The sequence below is a fragment of the Acanthochromis polyacanthus genome, chromosome 14 (assembly GCF_021347895.1).
Source record: "Acanthochromis polyacanthus isolate Apoly-LR-REF ecotype Palm Island chromosome 14, KAUST_Apoly_ChrSc, whole genome shotgun sequence".
Classification (NCBI taxonomy): Eukaryota; Metazoa; Chordata; class Actinopteri; family Pomacentridae; genus Acanthochromis; species Acanthochromis polyacanthus.
In genome coordinates this window covers 36061835-36089209 of record NC_067126.1, presented here as the reverse complement: position 1 = coordinate 36089209, position 27375 = coordinate 36061835, and the positions used below count along the sequence as shown (strand labels likewise).

Here is a 27375-nt window from a genome sequence, read left to right as displayed (position 1 = left end):
AGATGACTAAATGTTGTGTTTCTGTCTAGACACTCTGTGATCTCGAAGTTGTAATGTGTAAATGATAAACTGAGGCTGAATGTTGCTGAAGTTGAATTTATTTTTCTTAGGACATTTCAGGTTGTTCATGATGTTTTGTAAAAAGATAATTCTTTAAATGTGAACATTTTTGCACTAAAACAAAAGAACCATTAGGAGTTGTGGTTATTTACACGTTATTATGCTGTGATTTTCCTGGTCTGGCTCACTTCAAATCAAACTGGGCTGAATGTAGAACCTAAACTAAATGAGTTTGACTCCCCTGCATATTGTTTACTAATTAAACTCACTTGGATTTAGTGACACGGTCGCACATTTGAGCCCAAAGATGATCAAATGACTGAAGGTCTGCGCCATGAGGCTCAGGCTTGAGGATCAATACACTGAGAGACAGAGACCATCCTCCGGGGTAGCCGCGAAAACGCCGAGACACTCCAGATAATAAGAAACACAGAGTTAGCTTTCATACCAGCGTCATAATATTTTCACACCAACCGTCCAGATTTCCGTGGTAGTAGCAAATATATTTAGCTAAAAGATGTTTATTCGGGATAAAGCTGCTTATATTAATCTCTTCTCTGTCCTTTCCCCTCGTCCTCTGTGTCCTTGTCCAGGTGATAAAAGCAGCAGCAGCAGCAGTGTGGTGAAGCAGGGTGAGATGGAGCAGCGTGAGGGGCCCCGGGGCCGCTGGACTCCCTGCCATGTCGAGCTGACGCCCTGCGAGCTGCGACTCTACACTCTGGACAGCAGCGCCAATCGCCAGCTGGGCACTGCCTACTCCCTTTCCCACTGCCAGAGCGTCATCTCACCAGCACCCTGCAGCCAGCCCGGCCAGGCCGCCCAGCCCGCCGACCAGCGCACGCTCCAGGCTTTGTTCTTCAACTGCACGCGCCTCCAGCTGAGGGCGTCCAGCCAGTGGGAGGCCGTGGAGTGGAGGCGGCTGATGTGGGAGAAGGTGCAGGCAGCCAGACCCACAAGGCAGGAGAACCGCCAGCACAAGACCGGGGTGGAGAACCAACAGGTCGCCAAGTTTCCCACGCCCATGTCACCCTCGTCGTCGCCCTCTCCGTCTGGCCTGGACACTCGGCCCGACGGCGACAGCGACACCCCCACCTCCGTGGAGGCGTCGCTCTCTCTTCAGCCCGTCGTCCTGAGCAGACCCACCACCCTGCCTCTGTTCACCCAGCGCTGCCAGGACGTCCTCAAGGCCGGCCTGCTGCACCAGCTCATGGATCAGAACAACTGGCGGGCCTTCACCTTCGTCCTGACCAGGTCTGCTCTCCAGGCTTTCCCTACCGAAGGCCGGGGGTCTGTTTCCCAGCCCGTCCATCAGTTCTCCCTGGCATCCTGTCTGTCTGTACAGCACGATCAGGAGCCGGAGAACGGAGAGCAGTGGACCGACAGAGGGGAAGCTTTCCAGGCCGTGTTCCCCAACGAGGTGCTCAGACTTCGGGCGGACGACCAGCTGAAGGCCCAGGAGTGGGTGGAGGCTCTGAGGGAAGCAGTCGGAGCGCAGAAACCTGCACAGGAAGAAGGGAGAGAGTCAGGAGAAGGACCCCCAGGCCTCCAAGGGGTGCTGCTGAGATCCAAGCCATCCCGGGATAGGAGGCAGAGGGAGGCCCAGAGAGCCAAGAGGCAGTCGGTCACCACCAGTTTCCTCAGTATCCTCACCTGCCTGGCTGTGGAGAAGGGGCTCACCGCTCAGAGCTTCAGGTGTGCAGGTGAGTGACAGAAGCATTCATGTACAGAATATTTACACACATTTACAGGATATGCACGCACACAAATACTGCAGAATAAGATGATTACATAACAGTCAGCAATTATTCGTTGTGTTTTTCTTTGTTTTCCTCTTTCTATGCCTAATTAATCATCACTTTTCCAACATTAATTTATTCACCGCAATTATAAAGTCCAGCATGGCCCCCACAATCACACATAGCCTCACCTAATTGACTCCCAAGGCGTTACTGTAGCTACACAGGAATATTTTTACACCAGGTTTGTTTATTCTGTCTGAAACCTTTAATTGTACCTTCACCCTCTCACCCCGCTGGTTCTGGTTTATTGTCTGCTTTTATTTCATCAGCAAAATGTCACTGCTGAGCACAATTATTAAGAAAATAGACTAGACACAGTTTTAATATATGTAGAAATGAACTGAGAGCAGCATGTAAGAGTCAGAATTGCTTATGATGAGCATCGTCAGAATATATGGTCACTGGAGAAGAAGGTGCTGCAGTACAATGATTTAAACTGCTCTGAGGATCACAAACAAATTTACACATTGGCTCCAGTGGAAATTAAGAAAAAGTTTTCCAGGGTTGGATCAGTAAACTATCTCCAGGACATTAATCTGTGAAGGGAACGGAGCAAGAACCTTGACTGAAAAACTTTTGGACTTTGGCTAATGACAAGTTTTAATGGGAATGGATTGTGAACAATCTTGAAATGTTTTCTGATGTTTGACTAACAGAGAACTGATTTGGTTTGCACAAAAGTTGTAGAACCAAATAGCGAATCTCCAGCGAATCTTGGCAATGGCACCAGTTGCACTCTTTAGTCCAATAAATTGTGTTTTTTTTTGCCAATTTTCCCACAAATTCTGAGAAGAACCTTCAATCTTCTGCTAAATTTCAGTGGATGCCACTTAAAGGTGAGTTTCTCAGGATATTTAGGCTAAATGTTTCTCCATTTTGCTTGTTTTGTAGCCATAAAGACACCCACAGAGGCATCAGAGGCCGATTCCAGGAAGTAAAAGTTTAGGTTTAGCGGTGCAACTTCAGCTTTAACTCTGGGACTTATTGGGTATGATGGCGGTTGGTTTATTCCAGGATTACATGATGATGTTAATTTAAGCTGCTTTATGCTCCTAAATGAGGAAGGCAGTAGTTTGTAGTGCCTCAAAGATGAGAGATATTTATTTATATTATCACCCTAAGTATAAGCTACATGGAAGCAACACATTAATTTGATATGACACACAATTGTAATTATAGTCTGACCTGTTTATACTCCGCCAATAAACCTGTCAACTTACACATTCATACAGTTTTTCTGCCAGCTTTCCTTCCTGCTTTGACTACAGCTGCTGCGTAGATGTTAGCCTGCATTATATTGTTGTATTCCTCTTATAGGTTTAGTGTCATACTTTGTTCCTCTTGTGTTGAATATGCAGCTCTAGAAATGTTTGCCTTTCTGGTGCTCTTTCTCTGTGAATGAGCTCATAGCCAGATTCAGAAACTGTGGGTTGACGTAATGAGTTGATAACCGGCTTTGTGCGACCGCTCAGCATGAACGCGGTTGTTCGGTTTACTGAAGCCAGACCACGAAGAGATATCCGGGGTATGTTTGACATGTTCTCTGGTTCTCAAAGGGAACCCGTAGTTTCGGTTCCAAAACAGCCTATTTTTAGTTGGAATATCTGGAGCTGCACTCGTCCTCAGTCAGTCAAAAAGCCCAATTAAAGGCCCAGATGTCGTCTCAAAACAGATGAAGAGCTCCTGTTCACGCTACGTTTATACATGTTAGAGTGGGGGTGTCAAACATGCGGCCCACGGGTCAAACCGGTCCTCCAGAGGGTCCAATCCGGCCTCTAAGTGTAAAAATTACAGAGAAGACATTAGTAAACTATGAATTTATAATAATTTCTAGACCATGACAAATTGTTTTGATCATAAAATAAAATACCAGATTGCTCATTGTTCTTTTGTCATTTTGTGTCTCATTTTTGTAATTTTTTGTTTTTGTCTTTTGTTTTTGTCTGAATTGTCCCTCATCTCATGTTTTTGTTGTTTTGTTTCTCTTGTATTTGCCATTTTGTGTTTCCTTTGTGTCTCGCTTGTGTTTTTTGTCATTTTTTATTTTGCTTTATTTATTGTTTTGTGTCGTTTTTGTCGTTTTGTTTCTCGCTTTCGTCATTTTTGTGTCGTTTTTGTCATTTGTCCATTTTTTATCTCTTTGTAACTTTTTTGTCGTTTTTTTTGCCTGTTTTTTGTTTTGTTTCATGTCGTTTCTGTCATTTTTTTGTCTTTTTGTTTCTCGTTTTTGTAATTTTGTTTCACACTTTTGTCATTTTTGTCTCATTTTTGTCATTTGTCCATTTTTTCTTTGTCACTTTTGGCCTCTCGTGAGGTGGAACATCTTCAAGAACCTGCAAGAGAAGTCCACAGAAGTCCACTGGGCAGAAATCTTGAACAAATCCATGGATCCAGACGATGAGGCGCATCACTGCCAAAATCTAATCACTTGTAATTCCTTGTGTCATTTCTGACCTTCCCTGAAAATTTCATCCAAATCCGTTTTTCCGTTTTTGAGTAATGTTGCAAACAGACGGACAGACAAAAAACAGGATTCCTACATAACTCCACCTCCTTGGCTGAATAATTGAAGAAGCTCTCTCTTGTACTTCCAGATACATATAATAATGCTATAATCATGACGTGCGACTGATTTTCCTTCATTGCGCCGAGCTTTACCTCACATCAACATCACCACTGAACACTGTCAGGAGTAAAGACATAAAAGATGCTCTCTCTCATGGTTCCACCTGTTTCTGTGATCTAGCGTTATTGGGTGTTTTTCAGTATTTAGTCGGAGCCCTTTTTCAAAGCCGGCACCATTCCAGCTTCTCTCTCCTCCATTATTATTCCTGTTAGGCTCCATAGCGGGCCCTTGGATGGCCCAATAAATGGCAGGCGGCGCTTTTACTCTCCCTGGGTGTGAAACGTTGGCTTCCTCTCCCTCTCTCTCTCTCTCTCTCTCTCTCTCTCTCTCTGTGAGGAGGGCTTTGAATAATCACCGCTCACCTCCCTTTTTATTTGTAACAACTGGCTTATTAATGCAGGGCTGTTTTGAAAGGCCAGCTGAAACGGGAACAAGGACGGAGGCCGTCTGGGGGCAACTGATGATAATTGGTCGGCTTAAAGCACCGGAGGAGAGGAAAAATGGATGAATGAATGAATGAATGAATGAGGGCGAATGAAAGCGGCCTGGGGATGCTACAGTGGTCAGCGGCGATCCGAGTTGTTTGTTTGAAGGGTTTCTGGGTAGAGCTGCATGGACGGGACAGCTGGATACGTTGGGTTTCTATACAGAGCACACCTTTGCTCGCTCGATCCGTTTATTTCCCTTCTTTTTTTTTCTGTCCTTTCACCATTTCATCCACACTCGTAGCCTTTTCCCCCTTTTCTCCTGCTGTCAACCCCTCATTTAGTGGACTGCATCCCTTCTTAGTCGCCTGCGGTGTTACTTAGCAGGCCCTGAAAGGTCTTTTTACATTCAAAGCCTTACAATTGTGCTTGGGAAAAAAAGAAATCTCATGTGTTCTCGTAGGTGTAGAGTTTTCATTTTTGTGTTGTTTTCTGTTGGCAAAATGACCTTAAAATTTCACTTTCACCAGCTTTAAAATGAGAATCTTAAATCCAGCAGTGCAGCCTTTTTTTCCTCTCACCTTTCCTCGGTAGCCTGCCAGCTCCTTTTCACTATGATACAGCCAATTTTGTCGTATTACACTTCAGTTATACAGCGCTACACAAAGACACATGGCCTATAGCACACTGCCAGAGGAGGAACTTGTTAAGAAGAGGGGAATGAAAGGACTAAGACAAGAATCAGACTGATATATGGGGTTGGTGATGCATTTTCAATGATATGTTGCACGTGCTGAAAGGAAACCTTAATTAAATGTTGACGTTTCACAAACAAGCATCTAACTCCTGCTGTTTCCAGCCTCTCAAATGGGAAGAATTGTGTTGTTTCCAGTTTGATGTCATTGTTGATATTCAGGTTTTAGGCTGTTGCTCAGATGCCAACTCCACCTTTAAGATTTTATGAGAGGCATTTTGATTGTTTTCTTATTTTATATGGAAATGAATGAAAATAGGGCTGATCATGATTCTGGTTTTTGACAAATAAACGGACAAGATTGACTGGTATATTGATGTTTAATATGGACAAAACTGACTGGTATATTGGCATTAAATGAACTGAAGAATCTGGAATTTAATTTCATACACACCAAGGCCCACAATTGAGTGCTTAAACTGTTAATCACTTGATGGAATTTGACAAAAATACGACCTTATTCTTTTTAAAATATTACTTGTTTTGGCACTTTTGCTGTTATTAGAAGACAGTTTAAAGGTAATGAGAGAAAAAAGGGAAAAGATGGTGGAAAGACAGGCACCATAGGACTTGAAACTCTGGTTGTTTTCGACTGTTTTCGATAAATATTTGCCGAAATGGATCTGTTTGGTGCGGGTTGAGGTACAAACAGAAGAGAGAAGAGCGACTGAGCTTTGAATTTCCCTCAGGATTAGTAAAGTATCCATCCATCCATCCATCCATCCATCCATCCATCCATCCATCCATCCATCCATCCATCCATCCATCCATCCATCCATCCATCCATCCATCCATCCATCCATCCATCCATCCATCCATCCTTCCTTCCTTCCTTCCTTCCTTCCTTCCTTCCTTCCTTCCTTCCTTCCTTCCTTCCTTCCTTCCTTCCTTCCTTCCTTCCTTCCTTCCTTCCTTCCTTCCTTCCTTCCTTCCTTCCTTCCTTCCTTCCTTCCTTCCTTCCTTCCTTCCTTCCTTCCTTCCTCCGGACCATCAAACCCCATGAGCCTAATTCTTCAAAACGTCGATGTTTTGTTAACCTGAAAGGAAATCTGATTATTCCTTTAGGAAGACATGAAGAAGACCTCTTGATGTTGTCTTTGCTTCTTTAGTTTCCACTCTTTCCTCTTTGAACCTGTTTCAAGTCTGTCTTTGCATATGCATGCCACTTCCATCCATACATATCCAGTGATTGGATATTTAACATCAAAATGTAAAACGTATTCAACTAATTGCTCATGGGGAATAGCTGCATTTTCGATTCCTTTTGAAGGAAACTGTGTTCGTTTGAAGACTGTGACTCTCCATCACCACGTCTCACACACACACACTGTGTTAGTGTGTGTCCTTAGGTTTGGTGACCCCCGTTGTTGCACCGGAGCACATTCTCAGGCCCCGGCAGACCATGTGAACCTGTTGGGTTGAAGTGGGAATCGGTAGATATGAGGGAATGGAGGAAGTAGGAGGTGGGTTCACATCAAAAGATAGACAGTTTCTCTCTCTGTAACTCACTCTGTCTTCCTCACAGGACTCTCCATTTGTCCACATCTTCATTTGAGTGTTTGGTCGGCGTGAATGAGACACATCAAAGCTTTTTTTTTTTTTTCAGTTTTAATTCGCACGTGTACATCTCACACACACACACACACACACACACACACACACACACACACACACACACACACACACACACACACACACACACACACACACACACACCAGTGTCCTGTCAGAGGTGTGGTGGTTTGAACCAGCGGCAGCCAGATGAAAGCGTGAACCCCCTTCTTTTCTATTATTCACCCTGATGTCATCTCTCTCTCTCCTCCTGGACCTCCATGTCTCTCTGCCTCGCTCTCTCGCTGCCAGCAGGTCAAAGTGACCCTCTCTCACTACAGAGAGCCGCAGTACAATCGGTGCACCTTTGAGCTATGTTTGAATTCCCATTCATCTTTCCCTCTGTCCCGCTTTCTCTTCATCCCCAGAAAGACATAAAAGATCAGAGGCGAGTAGAAAACGCAGTTGTTACTCTGTGCTGATGATAGAGGAGGTAGATCGCAGCTGAAACTATTAATAGTTGCTCTGAAAAGTAAGAAAGCAGCATTTGGGACAGTTTGAGCTGTTGTATTAAACTTAAAAAATGGACAAAATAGTGCTAATAATCCTAATAAATCTGCCAGGGTATTGTCCAGTCAGTAATTTCACGTCAGCTACCTCATCCAGCCAGCCATCGCGGCCTCTTGTTTGTAATATTTAACTGTATATTATTGTGGGAAGCAACTAAACTGATTATTTTCATTGGCAGTTTAATTTATCAAATGTCAGAAAAGTTTGGTTTCACAAGTGCCCAGAGCACTGAATGTTGTTTATTGTGTTTAACACCACTTACAAAGTCCAAAGGGACTCAGTTTATAATAACATAACATGAGTGGAAATTAAAGAGTTTTATTGACTAAATTAGTACTCTGATTTAGTCAATAAAATCATTCTCTGCACAAATATTTTTCCGTGGTACTTCAAATGCTTTCTTTAAAAAAAAAAATCCATCTTGGCACTGCTGCAAAATGGCATGAGCGAGAGACAGGTAGCCAAAAAACTGAAGATCTCCAACACCAAGAAACAACAAGCCCACCATGGTACATGGGACGTATCAAAGAGTAGATACTGAACAAGATAGTTATCTGTAGTTTACCTTGGTACCCGACACAGTGCAGGACTCTGCTGTGAAGGTGGAGACACGTGGCGGTGGTGTATTTGCGACAATAAAAAAAAAGAAATTTGAAAGAGCGTTGGCTTGGATTGAGGAATGGCGGCCTACCACTCCTAAATGAATGTAGAAGAAACACTGGTGGTCCAAGAATGTTTTCCATGACTGTATATTCTTTATAAATATACTTTGTATTTGTTATCTTTTATTATATGCTGCTTTAAGCTGTGTAAGGGAATAAAGTATTGTCTGCAGTGTTATTTATCTGCATTTATTTAGTTTTCATGATCATCTGCGATTACGTTCTGCATCTGTGAGAACTCCAGCTCTGTTTTGAGGTTCTTTTTTCTCCTTCTTGAGGTTTTGGTCAGGATCAGGTCAGATTTATATAATTGATGCTATTTTATCCTTTGTCGTCTTCCATAGTTCCCCGTACGTTTTCTTGCGTCGAGCGCGTTATGCCTCCCCTGTGGTGAAAGTATGCGTCTGTACGTGTGGGTGTGTCCTCTCCTTGCGCTATAGAATTTGAGGTTAAGGTTAAAGGTTGTTATTCAGTTTGCAAATGTTTTTCGGGCTATGCGTCTTTGTTCCTCTGGTCCCAACAGCAGCAAACCAAATTTGAGGCCACAGTTGGCCAGAAAGCCGGTCTGGTGGTCAGCTGTTTCCTCGAAGTGACACAGTGTTTCTCCGACTGGTGACCATCCCCTCAGCCTGCTGGCTCCAAACCAGTGGACTGCGGTTTCTTTCCAATGAGCATCCACCCCAACAACAGCATGAGCTCACTGCTGTAATTAGCCTACCTAGATCTGAGCTACACATATGCATTCGATCACGGCTCCCTCAGTAAGATAAGACTTTGGTGTGTTTTTTTTTTTTCGTAGCCACACGCTGTCGTTTCAGCCGAAGGAAAAACAAATATCCATTGTTTAAACTCTGGAAAGTGGTGAAAATGGATCCTGATAATTTATAGATTACGCTTTGGGTCACAGCTCTTATGTTGTTTTTTTAGGGATACAGTGGAAATGGCAGAAAAGCATCAGAGCAGCCGGATCACATCTGGAGGTGGTTTGACTCATTTTGTGTGATCAGATGTGTGACCGGTATAAATGCGGTTTGTGCATTTTGCCCACATTCTTAAGAAAACATTAGTTAAAGGGTAAAAGTTAAAAGGCCACCTCACTGAAGCTGCCTTTGAAAATTCACTTTAACTGACGATCCCCCCCCCCCCCCCCCCCCCCCCCCCCCAAAAAAGGATAAAATGGGATCTGTATGCCTAAATGTTCTCAAAGTATTGATACACACGTGGACAAAATTGTTGGTACCCCTCAGTTAAAGAAGGAAAAACCCACAATTCTCACTGAAATCACTTGAAACTCACAAAAGTAACAATAAATAAAAATTTATTGAAAATTAAATAATCAAAATCAGCCATCACTTTTGAATTGTTGATTAACATAATTATTTAAAAAAACAAACTAATGAAATAGGGCTGGACAAAAATGATGGTACCCATAACTTAATATTTTGTTGCACAACCTTTTGAGGCAATCACTGCAATTAAACGATTTCTGTATTTGTCAATGAGCGTTCTGCAGCTGTCAACAGGTATTTTGGCCCACTCCTCATGAGCAAACAGCTCCAGTTGTCTCAGGTTTGATGGGTGTCTTCTCCAAATGGCATGTTTCAGCTCCTTCCACATATGTTCAATGGGATTGAGATCTGGGCTCATAGAAGGCCACTTTAGAATAGTCCAACGCTTTTCTCTCAGCCATTCTTGGGCGTTTTTGGCTGTGTGTTTTGGATCGTTGTCCTGTTGGAAGACCCATGACCTGCGACTGAGACCAAGCTTTCTGACACTAGGCAGCACATTTCTCTCCAGAATGCCTTGATAGTCTTCAGATTTCATCGTACCTTGCACACTTTCAAGACACCTGTGCCAGATGCAGCAAAGCAGCCCCAAAACATTACTGAGCCTCCTCCATGTTTCACCGTAGGGACAGTGTTCTTTTCTTCGTATGCTTGGTTTTTGAGTCTACGAACATAGAGTTGATGTGCCTTACCAAAAAGCTCCAGTTTGGTCTCATCTGTCCAAAGGACATTCTCCCAGAAGCTTTGTGGCTTGTCAACATGCATTTTTGCAAATTCCAGTCTCGCTTTTTTATGAGTTTTTTTCAGCAGTGGTGTCCTCCTTGGTCGTCTCCCATGAAGTCCACTTTGGCTCAAACGACGACGAATGGTGCGATCTGACACTGATGTACCTTGGCCTTGGAGTTCACCTTTAATTTCTTTGGAGGTTGCTCTGGGCTCTTTGGATACAATTCCAACGATCCGTCTCTTCAATTTGTCATCAATTTTCCTCTTGCGGCCACGTCCAGGGAGGTTGGCTACTGTCCCGTGGGTCTTGAACTTCTGAATAATATGAGCCACTGTTGTCACAGGAACTTCAAGCTGTTTAGAGATGGTCTTATAGCCTTTACCTTTAAGATGTTTGTCTATAATTTTTTTTCGGATGTCCTGGGACAATTCTCTCCTTGGCTTTCTGTTGTCCATGTTCAGTGTGGTACACACCTTTTCACCAAACAGCAGGGTGACTACTTGTCTCCCTTTAAATAGGCAGACTGACTGATTATGAGTTTGGAAACACCTGTGATGTCAATTAAATGACACACCTGAGTTAATCATGTCACTCTGGTCAAATAGTTTTCAATCTTTTATAGAGGTACCATCATTTTTGTCCAGGCCTGTTTCATTAGTTTGTTTTTTTAAATAATTATGTTAATCAACAATTCAAAAGTAATGGCTGTTTTTGATTATTTAATTTTCAATAAATTTTTATTTATTGTTACTTTTGTGAGTTTCAAGTGATTTCAGTGAGAATTGTGGGTTTTTCCTTCTTTAACTGAGGGGTACCAACAATTTTGTCCACGTGTGTATGATATGCAACATAAGGGCCATGTACGTAGGAGGCTGCTGAATATATGTCAGCTTTATTAGAAAGACTACAAAATAGGGCTGGGCATTAAATCGAATTAATTCGATTAATTCACATTTTTAAAACCTGACGATTTGAAAATTTGCCAAATCGTAAAATCGAGGCGAGCTTAAATATATAACAATGCAGATTCTTCTTCTGCCTTTCACGACTTGTGCACTGGCGTTTGCTTCCGCCTCTCATCTCCTTCCGCCAAAACCCCGTCATGGCGGACAACAGCAGACGAAGAGTTGGTCACGAGAAAAGGGCCTCAGGGCCTCATGTTACATCGATTATATGGAAGTGGTTCGGCTTTGACAAGACTGACACAGAGCAAACTACAGTCAGGTGCAAGGTTTGCAAAAGTACTGTGAAAACAAAGAGTAGCAGCACAACTAACCTCTTTCAGCACCTCCGACAGAGGCATCCTAAAGAATGGGAAGAGTGCTCGCAGCTACGGGAGTGCGGCATGGCTAGCACTAGCCATAGCAAACAGACCGCAAAGAAACAACGAAAATCGATTAAAATCGTAATCGTCCAAGATGACTAAAAAAAAATCGAGATTTTATTTTTTGGCCATATTGCCCAGCCCTACTACAAAATAGAACCTGATTGATATATTTTGTCGACTGATATTAGCCTAACCCCCCGCGATCCTAGTGAGGATAAAGCGGTGTATAGAGAATGGATGGATGGATGGATATTAGCCTATCACAGATACATGAAGATCGGTGTATACAGCTGCATGCAAAATTATTCAAACCCCTCATGAGGCTGTATCTTCAGCTCCCTTTAGCTGCAATACCTGCTGTAGACGTCAGGTATCGTCTCTAACAAGCTTCTGGTGGCGCTCCTTGAGAGTTTTCGACCATTCCTCGTAGGCAGTGGTCTCCAGCTCAACAGTGTTCAGAGTTCACAGAGATTGGTTGAATTAGCGTTAATTGTTGTGATCAGAACATCGCGAATCCCTGGAGGGATTGTACATGTAGCAGAGTAAGAGTCACAGCTGAGCAGACAGTGGTGCGGAGTCAAGCGGTGTCTTCATGATAGGTTGAAAACTAGTTTGTGAAATATGTTGCTTGAAAGTTATTCAACAATGATCCACTCAATTTTTCCTTTTCATTATAACTTTAATCCCTATAAAAACAGTTTTGTCCGATGTATTGATGACACAGTTTAATATTCAGCGTTTTGTCTGGCTCTACTACCAACATCCTGCATGATCTGGGCTGTTTTCAGCGTTTTTATTGTTTCGACATCTCTCACCATCCACACCTTCAACATGCCTGAATCACAATGCAGGCAAAATCTGGATGTATACTTTTTTATGCCAACTGAAAATAGTCTGTGCCGACACAAGCCGGAAATTTTATAGTTGAAAATTATCCTTTCCACGTCTCTGCGGTGGATAAAGTATATAATGTGACACTGAAACGCGACACTGTTTTTACACGACCTCAGACGTATATTTGGCGTTTCTGTGCTCGGCTGATCAGGGAACTGAAGGCTAGAAGAAACAGAAAAGTCACTGTGGCTTCAGACTGATGCTTTTACGATTAAAAGAAGACATCAAGACATCATTCAGGAATTATCTACAGATAAATAAAAGGTTACCTGATTATTTAAATGAGTCTGAGTTCCAGTCCTGGTTCAGTCTGTGTGTCTCGTAGTGGAGGCTCAGTGTAAATATTTTTTTTTCCTTTTGGTCAGATAAAGAAGGAATCCACCTCTGAATGCTGATTGGACTATTGTCTGTCTCTTTTAGATGGCAGATTGTTGTTCTCTTTATTGTCTGCCTTCATCTGTTCCCGTTTGATCTCAGTCTTCTTGTCTTTCATGCACTTCTTATTTCCTCCCATCTCTCAATGGCCTTTTATTCATTCACTCATTTTTTTGTCCATTTCCTCTTTTTTTTTTTTCTAATCTGTTGTTTCTTTTGTGGAAGCGACAAACATGCTCAGACGTGCCCTCCTTCCACTGTCATTTCTATTATTTGGTAGCTGGTAGATAACAATCTGGAGTCTCTTTTCTTCTGAGATGTTGTGGATAAGGGACACCTGTTGCAGCGCTGCAGCTCCAGCTGTTTGGGTGTGTGTGATCACAGAGCAGGTCCGGGTGTTTGGGTGAAGGATGCACTTTAAAGAGGCTGGAAGACAAAGCAAAGTGAGGAAGCCATCGGGATGAATAGAGCAGAGGTCCTGTTGGTCTTTCAGGTCTACAAAACTCCTTCTTATTAAAGTCTGCTGTGTTGTGACTACAAGACTCTGTTATCTGAGGACTACTTCAAATGAATTAGGCAGGTAGAATTTGGCAGACTTGGGTAGAAAATGCAGTAAACTGTCAGTACAATATTACACACAGACGTGGACATAATCTTAGTGGTGGATGCAGATGTGGCTCCAGATGTTAAAAGGATGGAGTGAACAGAGTAAAATCAGATCAGTTAACAAAAGTTATTTCATTGCATATAACGTTTCCATTCTTATTTTGGTAGATAGACTCTTAAAGATGCACTGAAATTCAAAATACTTTGGTTTTATTTACAAGCTGTTTTTAGCAGCTAAAATTAGTGTCTAAAGTTAGCAGCTGCATTATACAGGAGGTACTCAACTTACACAGAAGTTGATTTTCGCCCTAAGTCAGAACTCCGAATGTAAACAAAGCCGTTCCGTTCATCACGATATCGATCAGTTCTTCATAAAAGTCCTGAATACCAACGCCTTTCATGCATGTATGAATCATTTTACAAGAAGATAACAGAATATTGTAACGGACTGATATTGTTGTTGATGCTCAGGTTTCAGTGTTTATTATTCAGATTTACCTAATGTCAGTAAACGTGCCATGTTTAGTTAGCTCACCTCTGATTGGCTGAGAGTCATCAGTAGAGAGAGCTGGGAACGACGGCTAATTCTGGAGCTAAGTTATGGGGTTTTTCTAGTTATTTTGGCGTTGGCTACGGCCCACAGTAGTCTGTGTGAAGGTTCAGTAAACCACCAGAGAACCAGATAAAGTCTCACACATTCATCACAGAGGGTCGCTACAACATGTTGACCTGCTTTTACACCTTGACTCATGTTGGTCGGTGTTTCTTCTGTTTCCAGCGTTTTATTCTAATTTCACTTCCATGGAGACGCCTTTCCTTTTCTTCAAAGCATCAGAAGAGTCTGACTTACGCTTGGGAGCCATAATGAAGGGCAAAAAGTTAGTGAATGTAGCACAATCCAAGGTGGAATACAACCAGGGAATGAAAACAAAGCCGTCTTATAGCGCCACGTGACGACGTATTCATCCGCTTCGGTCGTCAGCTAGTTCCACGTAACCAATTCAGACGTAACGATGAAACGTCGTAGGTCGATGACATTGTAAACCGAGGACCTCCTGCATTATATGGTGTACAGGAGTAATATTGCACATGAATTAGTTCACTGTTGCACCTGAGTGATCACAGAAAAAAAGCCAAGTTAAAGCTGATAGTATTTATTAATTTTGCTCGCAATAGGTCTTATTTTTAATGTTCAATATATGTGATGTTCAAATTCTGAAATCTTCAGAAACGAGGATTTTGAACGGTGTAGTCCTGATTAAAGACACTTGTAATAATCAGTGGAATGGATTCACTTTTTTTTTATTTTGGGTCATGATGGATTACTTTACTGCAGTGAGAGCATCTTTTCAACTATCTAGTTTATTATCTCCAGGTTTACTCGGCTGGATTAGTGCGGTATTTAGTGAGGGGCTGTAAACCGACACACATTAACACCAAGTTGTCCGCTCCACAACTTTTGTGTCATCCTGATCGGCGCTCTGCTTTGTCGGTAACACCAAGAGTGGACTTGTGCAACACTTTAGGGCTGATAAGCCGTTATGACGGACAGATGGAGCTGTGAATCTCCCAGCTGAAGAAGTCCTTTGATGGTCTGAGATAAAGCATAGTGACAACATTAAGATTAGGAAGATTAATGTGTTGCTTTGAATCGCACTTTTGACACTTTCCCATGATAAGAACAACATCCAGACACACTAGATCAGGGGTGTCCAACATGAGACCCACGGGCCAAAACCAGCCCTCAAAGTGTAAAAAGTCCAGAGAAGACATTAACTGCAGATTGTAAATTATTGAAACTATAAATTTAAAATAATTTCTAGACCGTGACAAATTATTTTGATCATGAAATAAAATACAAGATTGTTAATTGTTGTTTTGCGTGTAATTTTTGTAATATTTTGTCTTGTTTTTGTTGTTTTTTGTCTTTTTTGTCTGACTTATTGTTTGCCTCATTTTGTTTCTATTTTTTCAATATTTTGTCTTTTTTTTTTTTTTTGTCTTTTTGTTTGACTTTTGTCGTTCGTCTCATGTTTTTGTCCCTTTGTGTTGTTTTCTGTCACGTTTTGGTAAAAGTTTGTCTTGTTTTTTGTCTTTTCTTTGTAGTTTTGATCATAAATTATGATTATAAATGTTCTTTTGTCATTTTGAGTTTCATTTTTGTAATATTTTGTCTTATTTTTGGATTTTTTTTGTTGTTTGTCTCACGTTTTTGTCATTTTATTTCTGGCTTTTGTTTTATATTTTTTGTCTTGCTTGTGTCGTTACTGTACTTTTTTGTCATTTTGTATCTCACTTTCGTTATTTTTTGTTGCTGTGTAACTTTTTTGTAGCATTTTTTGCTTCTTTTTTGTTTCGTGTCGTTTGTCTCATTTTTTGGGTATTTTGTGTCTGATTTTTGTAATATTTTGTCTTGTTTTTGTTGAGTTATTTTTTTTTCCTGACTTTTGTCATTTTGATCATAAAGTAAAATCCTCTATGGTTCAGTTCCAAATGACTAAATGTTGTGTTTCTTTGTAGACACTCTGTGGTCTGGAAGTTGTAATGTGGAAATGATAAACTGAGGCTGAATGTTACTGAAATTGAAATTATTTTTCTTTAAAAAATTCAGGTTGTTCATGATGTCTTGTAAAAAGATAATTCCTTAAATTTGAACATGTTTGCTCTAAAACAAAGGAAGCATTAGGAGTTGCAGTTATTTATAGGTTATTACGGTGTGATTTCACTGGTCCGGTCCGCTGGAGATCAAACTGGACCTGCACTAGACTATCATATTGTAGCACGTATATGTTTATTAATAAGATGCTAGCACACACATATGCTAACTCAATGCCTGCCTCTTTAGGTTGTCAGCGTCCCGTCGGTCTCTCCAGAGGAAAGGCGAAGGTGTGTTACTACAGCGGCTGGTATTACTGCCAGAGCTGCCATCAGGACAACTCTTTCCTCATCCCAGCTCGCCTGCTGCACAACTGGGACACCAGCAAGCACAAGGTGGGGAAGCACCGGTACAGACAGCACTCTGAAAGTACGCAGTTCCTCTTTCTGAGAAGCATCATCAGACTTGTCGGGTCCGAAAGGCCTCGTAATGCTTTTAACTGTTACAGATGCATATAAACCTCATCAGGGCTCCATTACCAGCCCGCCGCATTCCAGGAAACTGCAAGTCTTCCTAGAAATTATCTGTCTGCTGAGAGAAGATCAATATCCTGTAAAAAAAAAAAATAAATAATGAATAAATTGAAAAAACTGTAAAAATCCGGCAGGAACAGTGCCAGGAAAAAATAGAGGAAAAGGTCTGTAAGAAATGAATATAAACAAACAAATATCTGTAAAATAATGATATTCTTAGCTGATTAAATCCAGAAAAAACTGTATGAATGTGTGTGAATTAGATTTTGACTGGATATTTCTGTAAAATCTGTAAAAGTAATTTTTCAGTCTTTAATATTTATAATTTTTCTTTTAAATAACAGAAAATACCTGTAACTTATGATTTTTTTTGCTGATTTAAATACAGTAAGGATTGTGTAATTTCATAGTCAAATGTAAAAATAATTATTCAATCATGAGTCAAATCGATGCTATCATTTAAAACTGGAAAATTTCTGCGGATGTTTTGATTTTTTTAGAATTCTGTCCCTATTTTACAGTTAACATTTGAATTATTGCTTTGGACAAAATCAGAAATTCTGTAAAATCACTCAAACCAATAGAAAAGGATGTGTTTTTTAGGTGTAACAATATACAGTTCTATGTATAAGTTAAGTGAAAGCTACAGCCCAGATGACACTATCTTAAATTTGCATAACGACTTTTTTGTTTACTGCAAAGAGGGAAGAACAGCTGACATGACAAGTCCTGGGATAGTTTTCACCTCTAGAGAACACAGTATTATATGTTGTTTGTTTAATCCGTACAAAAACTGTAGACTTTTGCAAGGATTTTTCGGCCTCCGTCATCCATTACAAGTGCATGAAGTGCAGCTTTTTGGGTTTTTTCTCCTCATGCGTCGACGTCTCTCCTCCAGGTGTCTAAACAGGCCAAGGAGTTCCTGGAGTTTGTGTATGAGGAGCCGCTGTTGGACATCCAGCAGCTCAACCCCTGTCTGTACGAACACTGTGAGGCTCTGAGCACCGTCCTGCGCCTCCGTCAGCAGCTCCAGTCTCTAAGGGCCTACCTGTTCAGCTGCCGGGCAACCATTGCTGAGGACCTCAGGCGAAGGTATGCCGGCTTCAAGGTTTCTGTGGCACTTAGAAGAAAGCTAGAGCGCTGTTCTCAACCTGTTTTGGCCTTAAAGTAAAGCATTATTTACGTGGTGAACGTCTAATCTGAGCAGGATCGGTGATCTTCAGTCCGCTTGTAGATTTACCGTGCAGCAAACAGAGTTACCTACAGTTCTACAGTTTCATTTGGCAGACGCTTTTATCTAAGACGCACATCTTAGAGTAGATACGAAACAAGCAAGGATCTAGACGGGAGAAAGCAACCTGGATGAGAGTTCAAGACCGTAATAGGGCTGTGGTGTCTACAGGCAGTGCAGATATAGTGGGATTTTTAAAAAAATGCTTAAAATAAAAAAATATTCATTGTTTATTTATTTTATCTTATTTATTTGTTTCATTTTTAACTTCAACAAACCGAGCTGATTCGAGGTCTACTGAAGTGTCTACAAGCAGTGCAGACGTAATAGAATTTTGTAATTTATTAATTTTTTGTTATTTTATTTTTAATCTAATAAATAATAATTACAAAATGTAATCTCTTTATTTACTTTTTTTTTTTTTTTACGGCTTTTGTTTAACTTTTTATTCAAATTTTTCCGAGGTCTACTGAAGTTATCGCAGAAAGCATCAGCTCAGAAAATATTATTTTCCTGCCCAGCGTGCTTCACAGGTCCTACCAAAGTTTCGTTATCACCTGATTCTCTCCTTCTGAAGTGAGCTGCTTCGCCACATTGTGTGTGTGATCATTTTCACAGTTTATTTTTTTGTGTTTACATTTAAACCTCATACTGCCTTTATTTTCCGTATATTCTATGATTTATATGTTGAGGGGAGACTTCACCAAACATCCTAATCTGAACATCCATTTCATGAGCCACAAGCTCCAACTGACCCTTATGGCCTTTTGCTATATCTATAAATATCATCAGTAATGTTAATTAATGTGGTTTTAACTCTCCTGAATAATTACCATTATTATATTTCAGCTTCTAAGGTTTATGTATTTCGGCATAAACATATGTAAACACAGTGAAAATGGCCTGCTTGGACGTACACTTGATTATAATTAGATTTTACTGGTAATTAACCAGATTTTGAAAGCATATTTGTGACGATACGGCTGGTTCTCTATGCAAACACATGGATAAGAATCTGCAGCATTAGTTCTAACCTCCAGAAGAATCACAAGGCTTTAGCTTTCTTAAAGATACCACATAGGTATGGCTGGACGAAGTCATTCAGTGGTTTTAGAAAACAATAAAATCATTGTAACCGCTGTAACCGTCCGATAGGTTTCTATATTACACTCACTAGACCAGGGGTCGGCAACCCGCGGCTCCGGAGCCGCATGCGGCTCTTTCAGCCCTCTGTTGCGGCTCCCTGTAACTTTGGAAAATAAACTGTTCTGCCTTTCAGGCGCGTTTCAATGCATTTTAATATAGAGAGTTTTATTATGAAATTACAGCTCTTATTTTGACGTGTCACTCCACCGGATGTGCTGCTGGGGTTTTTTTCCCCTGGGACATGAGAGCGCTAAGTTGATGCAGAGAAGATGGAGAAGCAACGCCTGTAGTTTCATATCGTTTTGTACTCAAGATAATAGATAAATAGATTTTACAAGTTAAATAGACATTCGCAAAATATTGAGTTCCAGCTAACGTTATGTAACATATGAGGTCCAGGAGCAAAAATGGCATTAAGATAAATATTAGTGGAAGGACACAATTTAAAAAATGAATCTATCTAATTAGAGGCTTTGTAATTAATTAGTCACGACTGATTAACAAAGGCATAGAGGTAAAAAAGCGATATATGCAGTGTTGTCTTCATCTTAAATGCCAAAAGGATTTTGCGGCTCCCGGTGTTTTCTTTTCTGTGGGAAACGGGTCGAAATGACTCTTTGAGTGTTAAAGGTTGCCGACCCCTGCACTAGACAGTAGAGCGTTACAAGAGTCCAGTCTGCTGGAGATAAAAGCATTTATGACTCTGGCAGGGAGAGAAACTCTGGCAATAATTCTCAGATGATAAAAGGATGATGACATGTAGTGTTTCGACATTTAGAGAAGAAGAAGAACATAAAGGAAACATCCATCTGAATGATCCCCAAGACTTCTGGGAGAATATTCTACGGACTGACGAGACAGAAGTAGATCTTTTTGGAAGGTGTGTGTCTTGTTACATCTGGAAAAAGACCATCATAGCAACAGTCCAACATGGTGGTAATAGTATGATGGTTTGAGGATCTGGACGACTTGCTGTGATTGATGGAACCATGAATTCTGCTCTCTACCGGAAGATCCTGAAGGAGAACATTCGGCCATCAGTTCCTGCCCTCAAGCTGAAGATCACTTGGGTTCTGCAGCAGGACAATGATCCAAAACACACCAGCAAGTCAACTTCTGAATAGCTTAAAAAAACTAAACGAAGGTTTTGGAGTGGCTTTGTCAAAGTCTGGACTTGAATCCGATTGAAATGCTGGCATGACCTCAAAAAGGCCATTCATGCTGGAAAACCCTCAAGTGTTGCTGAATTAAAACAATTCTGCAAAGAAGAGTGGACCAAAATATCTCCACAGAGATGTGAAAGACTCATTGGCAATTCTGGAAAACACCTGATTTCAGTTGCTGCTGCTGCTGAGGACAGTCCAACCAGTTACTAAGTTTAGGAGGCAATTATTTTTTCACACAGGGCCGAGGAGCTTTGAAGACTTTTTCATCATTTAAAAACTGCATTTTGTGTTTACTTGGGTTGTCTTTGTCTGATAATTATATTTGTGGGGAAAACAAACCAAAAAATAAGAATTTGACAGGGGCAAATACTTTTTCACTGCACTGTATAGTCATGCATCGTCTGCCTAATTACGAACATGAATGCTCTATTGCCAAAAGTAGCGCATACAGACATCAATCTAAACACGCATGTCAGGCATGTTTCGTCAAAGAGTGCTCATCCGTGGCCACAAAGCCGAACACTTTAGAGTTCTACCAGCAGTAAACAAGGAGATATCCAGCAGCAAATGCCCCCAGTTTGGTGTGAGAAAGTTCTTTGTCACGATTCGAGTGCAGCTGAATTTGTAGCGATATTAAAAAAAAAAACGCATTAATTTTCATGTTTAACGTTTAGCAGAGAGACTCACACAGACCGATGCACTTAAATATTTGTTATATTCCAGACTGTTCACATCTCTTCGTATGATCTGCGTGTTTACATGTGTGTGTCTGAGTTCATATGTATACGTTCCCATAACTTTTATCTACGTGCATTCCCATGTGTGTGTGTGTGTATATACATACTGCTTACACATAAAAGATGTGTGTGTGTGTGTGTGTTGATGTGTGTGTCGGTCAGAGGGGATGATTGTTTATCTGAGTGGGGTCCCACACTGAAAGCCTTGTCTGAGGGCTGATGGATGCTTTTTGCCCTGGTTCAGGTCACTAATACACTCTGATCCGACGGAGCATTTCCACAGGAGATTCAGACTTCAGTTTCATTCATTCTCTGTCTGTTATTAATGCATTACAAGTTAGATGCCAGAATCCAATAGTATTTCCTTTATTTCCTTCTTTTTATTGCATGTAAAGCTGCCATATTTATGTCATTAATCAATCAATTCATAGAGCGTAGATTCATGAATAACTATTTGGATCTTGATTACGGTAATTATTAGAGCAAAAATGCCAACAATTTCAGCTTCTTAGATGTGAGAATTTGCTCATTTTTGAGACTTTGTGACAGTAAATTGAATGCATTTGGTTTATGTATCATTAAGGAGAAATTGTCAACGAAAATTGTCTTAAAGCAGCAGAGTCAAACCCATTTAGTTCAGGTTCCACATTCAGCCCAATTTGATTGAGATCAATAATCCGGACCAGTAAAACTACAGCATAATAACCTGTAAATAACCACAACTCTACCTTTGTTTAATGCAGAAATGTAAGTTTTGAAAATTTTCACATCGACGGAATAATCTTTTTACAAGACATCATGAACAACCTGAAATTTCTAAAGAAAAATAAGTAAAATCTCAGCAACATTAGGCCTCAGTTTATCATTTTCACATTACAACTTCGAGATTGCATAGTTTCTACAAATGAACACAACATTTAGTCATCTGGAACTGAACGACATAGGGTTTTACTTTATGAACAAAACTACAAAAGTCAGACAAAAAAAGACAAAACCCAACAAAAACAGGACAATATTAGAAACGTGCGACACTAAATGATGAAAATGAAAGACAAAACATAAAAAAGAAACAAAAACTTTGACAAAAATTACAAAGCAGTTAAAAAATGCAAGACAAAAAAGGAACAAAATGAGCAAAAATAAAAAGGAAAAACAAGCGAGACAAAATATTAGACAACAAACAAGACAAAATATTACAAAAATGAGACACAAAATGACAGAACAGTGAAAAATCTAATATTTTACTTTATGTTCAAAACATCTTGTCATGCTCTAGAAATTATTTTAAATTTATAATTTTACTTATTTACAATCTGCGGTTAATATCTTCTCTGGAATTTTTACACTTTGAGGGCCGGATTGGACCCTCTGGAGGACCGGTTTTGGCCTGCGCGCCGCATGTTTGGCAACCCTGTCTTAGAGGTTTTAGACTGAGATGATTATTTCATTAATACTGCTGCTTGTATTAGATCATGAAGGGCTGAATTTACAGGATTTTTGTCTGAAAAAAACCATCATTATTCGATCTGTGAAGAGTTCCTCAACTTATTTTACAAAAAAATTGCCACATCACATCCATTTTTAAGACGATTGAGATTTATTTTTAATGTGGCATATTTAGTCACTGTCCTGAATGTGCGCTACATTTATGATAAAAATTCATTGTGAAGGTAACATTACTGCAACGTTCATGTAAGTCAGTAAAGTCACACGTCTTCTCTATAAGCTCCTGGTGTTTCTATCAGCCGTTAAAAAAAAAAACATCACGTTTGTCTGTTGCGAGGCAGAGCAGCATCTTGGCGCTCTGTGTTTACTTCTGTCCCATTAGCTAGTGCTGGCCGGTGCCCCGCCACTTCCAAACACTGCAGGATTGATGAAGGCCGTGGCGCTAAAACCTTCCCGTAGTCATCAGTCTCCTTCAGGGGGGGATCTGAGGAGACATGGCTGCTGTGGACGAAGTGCCATGAGCGCACAATCGCTGCCACACGAGGTGCTAAAACCTGGAAGTTAGAGGCGACTCTGTTTGTAATTTCTTAGACACTCTCAGAGGTTTGCTTCTAAGATGGCAACAGATTGTTTTAATCGCAGAATTCAGAGAAAGTGAGACTTGACCCTTGTGTCGTCCTGCGAGTCAAACTGTTTTAAAGTTGAAAAATGTGGGAAAAAAATCTATTTTCACAGTGAAGCTTCTGATGTCCACATTTTCAACATTTTTGGGAAATCTTTGAACATTTTTGTTGGAGAGAAAGAAATGTTAAAAATGTTAAGAACATTTACAAAAAATCAACCAGAATCCAGCGAACTTTTTTGTGAATGTTCTGAAAGAAAATATTAGAAGTTTTTCTGATATATATGTAATCATTTTAGATAAGAAGATAGAGATAAGACCAAAAACTCTAGTCAAACTATTGTTCTAGCAGGCCATGTAATGTCTGCACTGACATCCATAATAGAGACTTCAGATTGTAATATCTGAAACGAGTCCTTGATTTGAGACAGTAGTGTGTCATTTGTAAACACTCAGTTTCATCGGCTAAAATCAAACATTTTAGAAATTTCAAATTTCTAGCTCCACAGAAAAGTGCTGATCTTTACTCTCTGTTCACAACATCATAAGTTCCTTTCTGTTCCATGTGTTCGTACTGAACTGAGTAAAAAGGCTTTTGTTTACTGTGCACCTTTAGCATGGAATATGTTGCAGAAAGACTGGAAATGAGTTGATCTCATTGAGCGCCTTTAAATCCAAACTTCCACTACATGGACTTGCCTGTCATAACTTGCTTAGACATTTATTTATTTTTATTTGTTTGTTCTGTTCGTGTTTTAATTCTGTTTTAACTGTGTCATTTTCTAACTGTTTGTATTTGCTGCTGCCTATCTTGACCAGGACTCCCTTGCAGAAGGGGTAGTTCATCTCAATGGGATTTCTGCTGCTAAAAATAAAAAAAAATGCTTAAAATAAAATTACGTCTGTCTTATTGACAGGTGATTTCCATGTGGATGTTGGGCTGCAACGTGCAGGTTGCTTTTGCAGCGTGTTTGTTGTCGGTTGCTAAGGACTTATCAACGGTTGCCGAGGTGTTAGCGGGTTGTTGCTAGGTGATTACGAGTGTTTGCCAAGGTGTTACTAAATTTTAGGTGATCACCATAAGCTGCTAAGGTGTTTGTTAATGGCTTCTCAACACGTCAACATCCAGTTCTCGCGATAGAAAGTATTTCTTTTTATCTTCTTTACGGCGTTATTGTTGCTTTCTTTGTCTTATTTTCTTTTTACATAATGTTTTTTTTTTTTATGACATCGCCAGTAAATTACTTACTAGGTTGTTAGAATGGATGTGGGGGTGTTAAATGGGATGTATGGGTCGAGGTACATGTTCCTGGTGTGTCTGAGATGGTTGCTGGTGTTCATAAGGAGGTTGTGTAGTGGTTGTGAAGGAGTACTTATAGCTTCCAAAAAGTTGTATCAGCACTCCTCTAACACTCTGTCAACAAAAAATGACCGCTATAAGTGTGAGAAAGATAAGATTTACTCCTTTTTTTCTGGTTTGCATTAGATTGTAATGTGTTGGTTCGTCCACCTCCTACATACTTTTTCAGGACTTCCTACATCTCAGCTCCCCTCCCTCAGCACACAGTCGTAATCACCCGGCGATAACGGCGATTTAATGAAAGGAGTGGTGGAAATAGGGGAATAAAACATGGTATCAGGTCTTGTGTAAATGTTGTCCGTTGTTGGCTTGTGTGTACATTTGCATACGTGCATGAATCTGGTTCTGCTGTTTCTAATCTAATCCTGAAATGTTCTCAAGTGCTTTGGTCAAGATCAGCACACACTGTCAGGGTGTGTTCATCTGCGCACCGGCTACACAGAAAGGACAGTGTGTGTGTGAGTGTGTGTGTGTTGTCGTCTTATGAATGCAGATGTGGTAACCGTTGGTAACGTGCCAAACATAGTAGTTTGTAGTTTATCGCAGAGAGAGGCGTCTGGATCACACACAGAAACGCATCGTTGTGTTTTAGTGACACTTCATCACAGCTGTAGACGGGATTTAACACGGAGCCATCCATCTTAGTGGTCTGAGAGGAGGCCTCACCACACACACACACACACACACACACGCACACACACACGTATTTCCAACATTGTGACATGAGCTACTTACAGCCATGGCCATAAGTTTGGACACAAGTACCATAACGCTTGTGAATCTTAGAAAATACCACAAAATTGTCACTTACCAGTCATAGCCATCAACCAAAATGAAATACAAATATTTCCAGTGCATAAATTTGATGTTTGACAGCAAATATTGACATTGGAATATTAACTGCAAATTGTTGCACAAATTTTGTCATTGACTGACAAAAGTTTTTCATATACTATTTGCTGTCAAACATCAAATTTATGCACTGGAAATATCTGTATTTCATTTTGGTTGATGGCTATGACTTGTATTTATATTGTAAGTGACAATTTTGTGGTATTTTCTAAGATTCACAAGCGTCATGGTACTTGTGTCCAAACTTATGGCCATGACTGTACAAATAATAATGCCAATCAGACTAAAAAAAATGACAGTTTGTTTAAAAATGTTGTATTGAAATTAATATGGCATGATTTCAGAAAGCACTGATTTTGTGTCTGTATCTTCCAGTGGGCATATGTGACTTAAACTACAACCTACACTTGATGTTTTCTGCAGTTTAGGGGAAGAAAAATGTCAATTTATTTGTAAAATGAGCTGTAAAACAGCAGCATGTTGAATATTGACAAAAATTCAGTCGTATGCACTTCTAATCCGGTATTTATTTATTCTGTACTGAAAACAGTGCTCACCTTTACATGTGAAACTATACTTGACTGTCACGATCTGATAATATTACTGTCACTTTTCAGTGTCTTTTTATAGCTTTTCTTTTGTTATGGGTGAAGTTTATTCTTTATTATTCTCATCTGTGTATGTTATGGCTGTAAAATATCATAATTTATCATCTATAGTCTGAATATTTTATGCAGGAAGTGACAATAAAAGACCAGATGATGTCGTGTTGTGGCTTTAGAAAGTAGGCCGAATGCACTGATGTTGTCTGAAAAGGCGTCTCATCGCTGTTTGTCTGAACAATGCAGTAAACTTGTTGTGTTTCTTGTGTGTCTTTGCAGGATTTTCCCCAGGGAATACCTGCTACAGCACATCCACCTGTACTCCATGGCTGACCTGCAGCAGGTACACACTTTATGACTTACATGTGAACAGTAAAACCATTTCAGACGTTTGACTGAGCCGCTTCCCACCTCTTCAAATGATCTATTTTATTGTTAGGATTAGTTTAGGTGAAGATTTAAGGTCAGTGTATTCTGGGTGTAGCCTCATTTCAGATCTCTGATTAAGATAAGATAAGATAAGATAAGATAAGATAAGATAAGATAGACTTTATTGATCTCACAAAGGAGAAATTTACCGTTACAGGGCTCTTAGAAACAAAAAACAAAGGAGTGCAGAAGTCAAGAAAGTCAAGAAAGTGATTGATAATAAATATAAAATATCTGGTGTTGTGCTGCCATCTTTATTGTTGTTGTTCTTGGTGAACCATTTACTCACATAAATATGGAGATACTGTGCTTTCTTTGGCTTTTTTGGTTCAAAGGAAGTTCAGTTTTATCGGTTTCTCTCTATAAATATCATCAGGTCTTCTACCGATTTTATTTTCACATAGTTTTTTTTGTGCAGAGTTCATAGTCCAACCCAAAGGGAGTTATTCCCTAGTACAGAAAACAATGCTTCTCAGTGAAACACCTTGTTTTCTGTTACTTATCATCTTGTACTGCTTCTAGCTTGGCCCTCAAAGCATGAGCAGCTTCCTTCACATTATGTCCTCATTAGAGCAGACTGGGCTTTTTGGGAGGGGAGATTTAAAGTAGGAGCAGTAGGATCTGTAATAGATATGCCTTTTTTAATCCACTACTTCTTCTGGAAAGAACTGATTATATAGAACAATGGCTCAAGTCACAAATCGACACTTAAAATGGATCTGATTTCCACCTGAATCCCCAAATATTTTCACTTGTGGACAGTCCCAAAATATATAAGCGTGGTCTCCAATTTTTCCACAATTTCTCCAACATACATTGAAAAATAATCCCTAACAAATGCTATCTGAGCAACAAACAGGGCAAAGAAGACGACTACCACGCTGATAGTTGTGTTCTTTTCATGGGGTTTGTTGACGAACGGTGACCTATAGAATAATGCTGGCCTTATCTTTTGAGTAAACACAACCTCTCCTTTGTTTCTTTGGCAAGTGT

At 40.2% G+C, this 27375-nt stretch overlaps 1 protein-coding gene across 4 annotated transcripts in view; it reads left to right on the top strand.

The window, feature by feature from the left end:
- Nucleotides 1–27375, top strand: part of plekhm3 (pleckstrin homology domain containing, family M, member 3) — a 60531-nt gene that overhangs the window by 13396 nt on the left and 19760 nt on the right. For all 4 annotated transcript variants that reach the window (XM_022199035.2, XM_051958796.1, XM_051958797.1 and 1 more), the window contains 4 exons: nucleotides 654–1760; nucleotides 16508–16653; nucleotides 17690–17883; nucleotides 26233–26296. In XM_022199035.2, coding sequence (XP_022054727.1) covers nucleotides 654–1760; nucleotides 16508–16653; nucleotides 17690–17883; nucleotides 26233–26296 — 1511 coding nt within the window. The remainder of the gene's footprint in view (nucleotides 1–653; nucleotides 1761–16507; nucleotides 16654–17689; nucleotides 17884–26232; nucleotides 26297–27375) is intronic.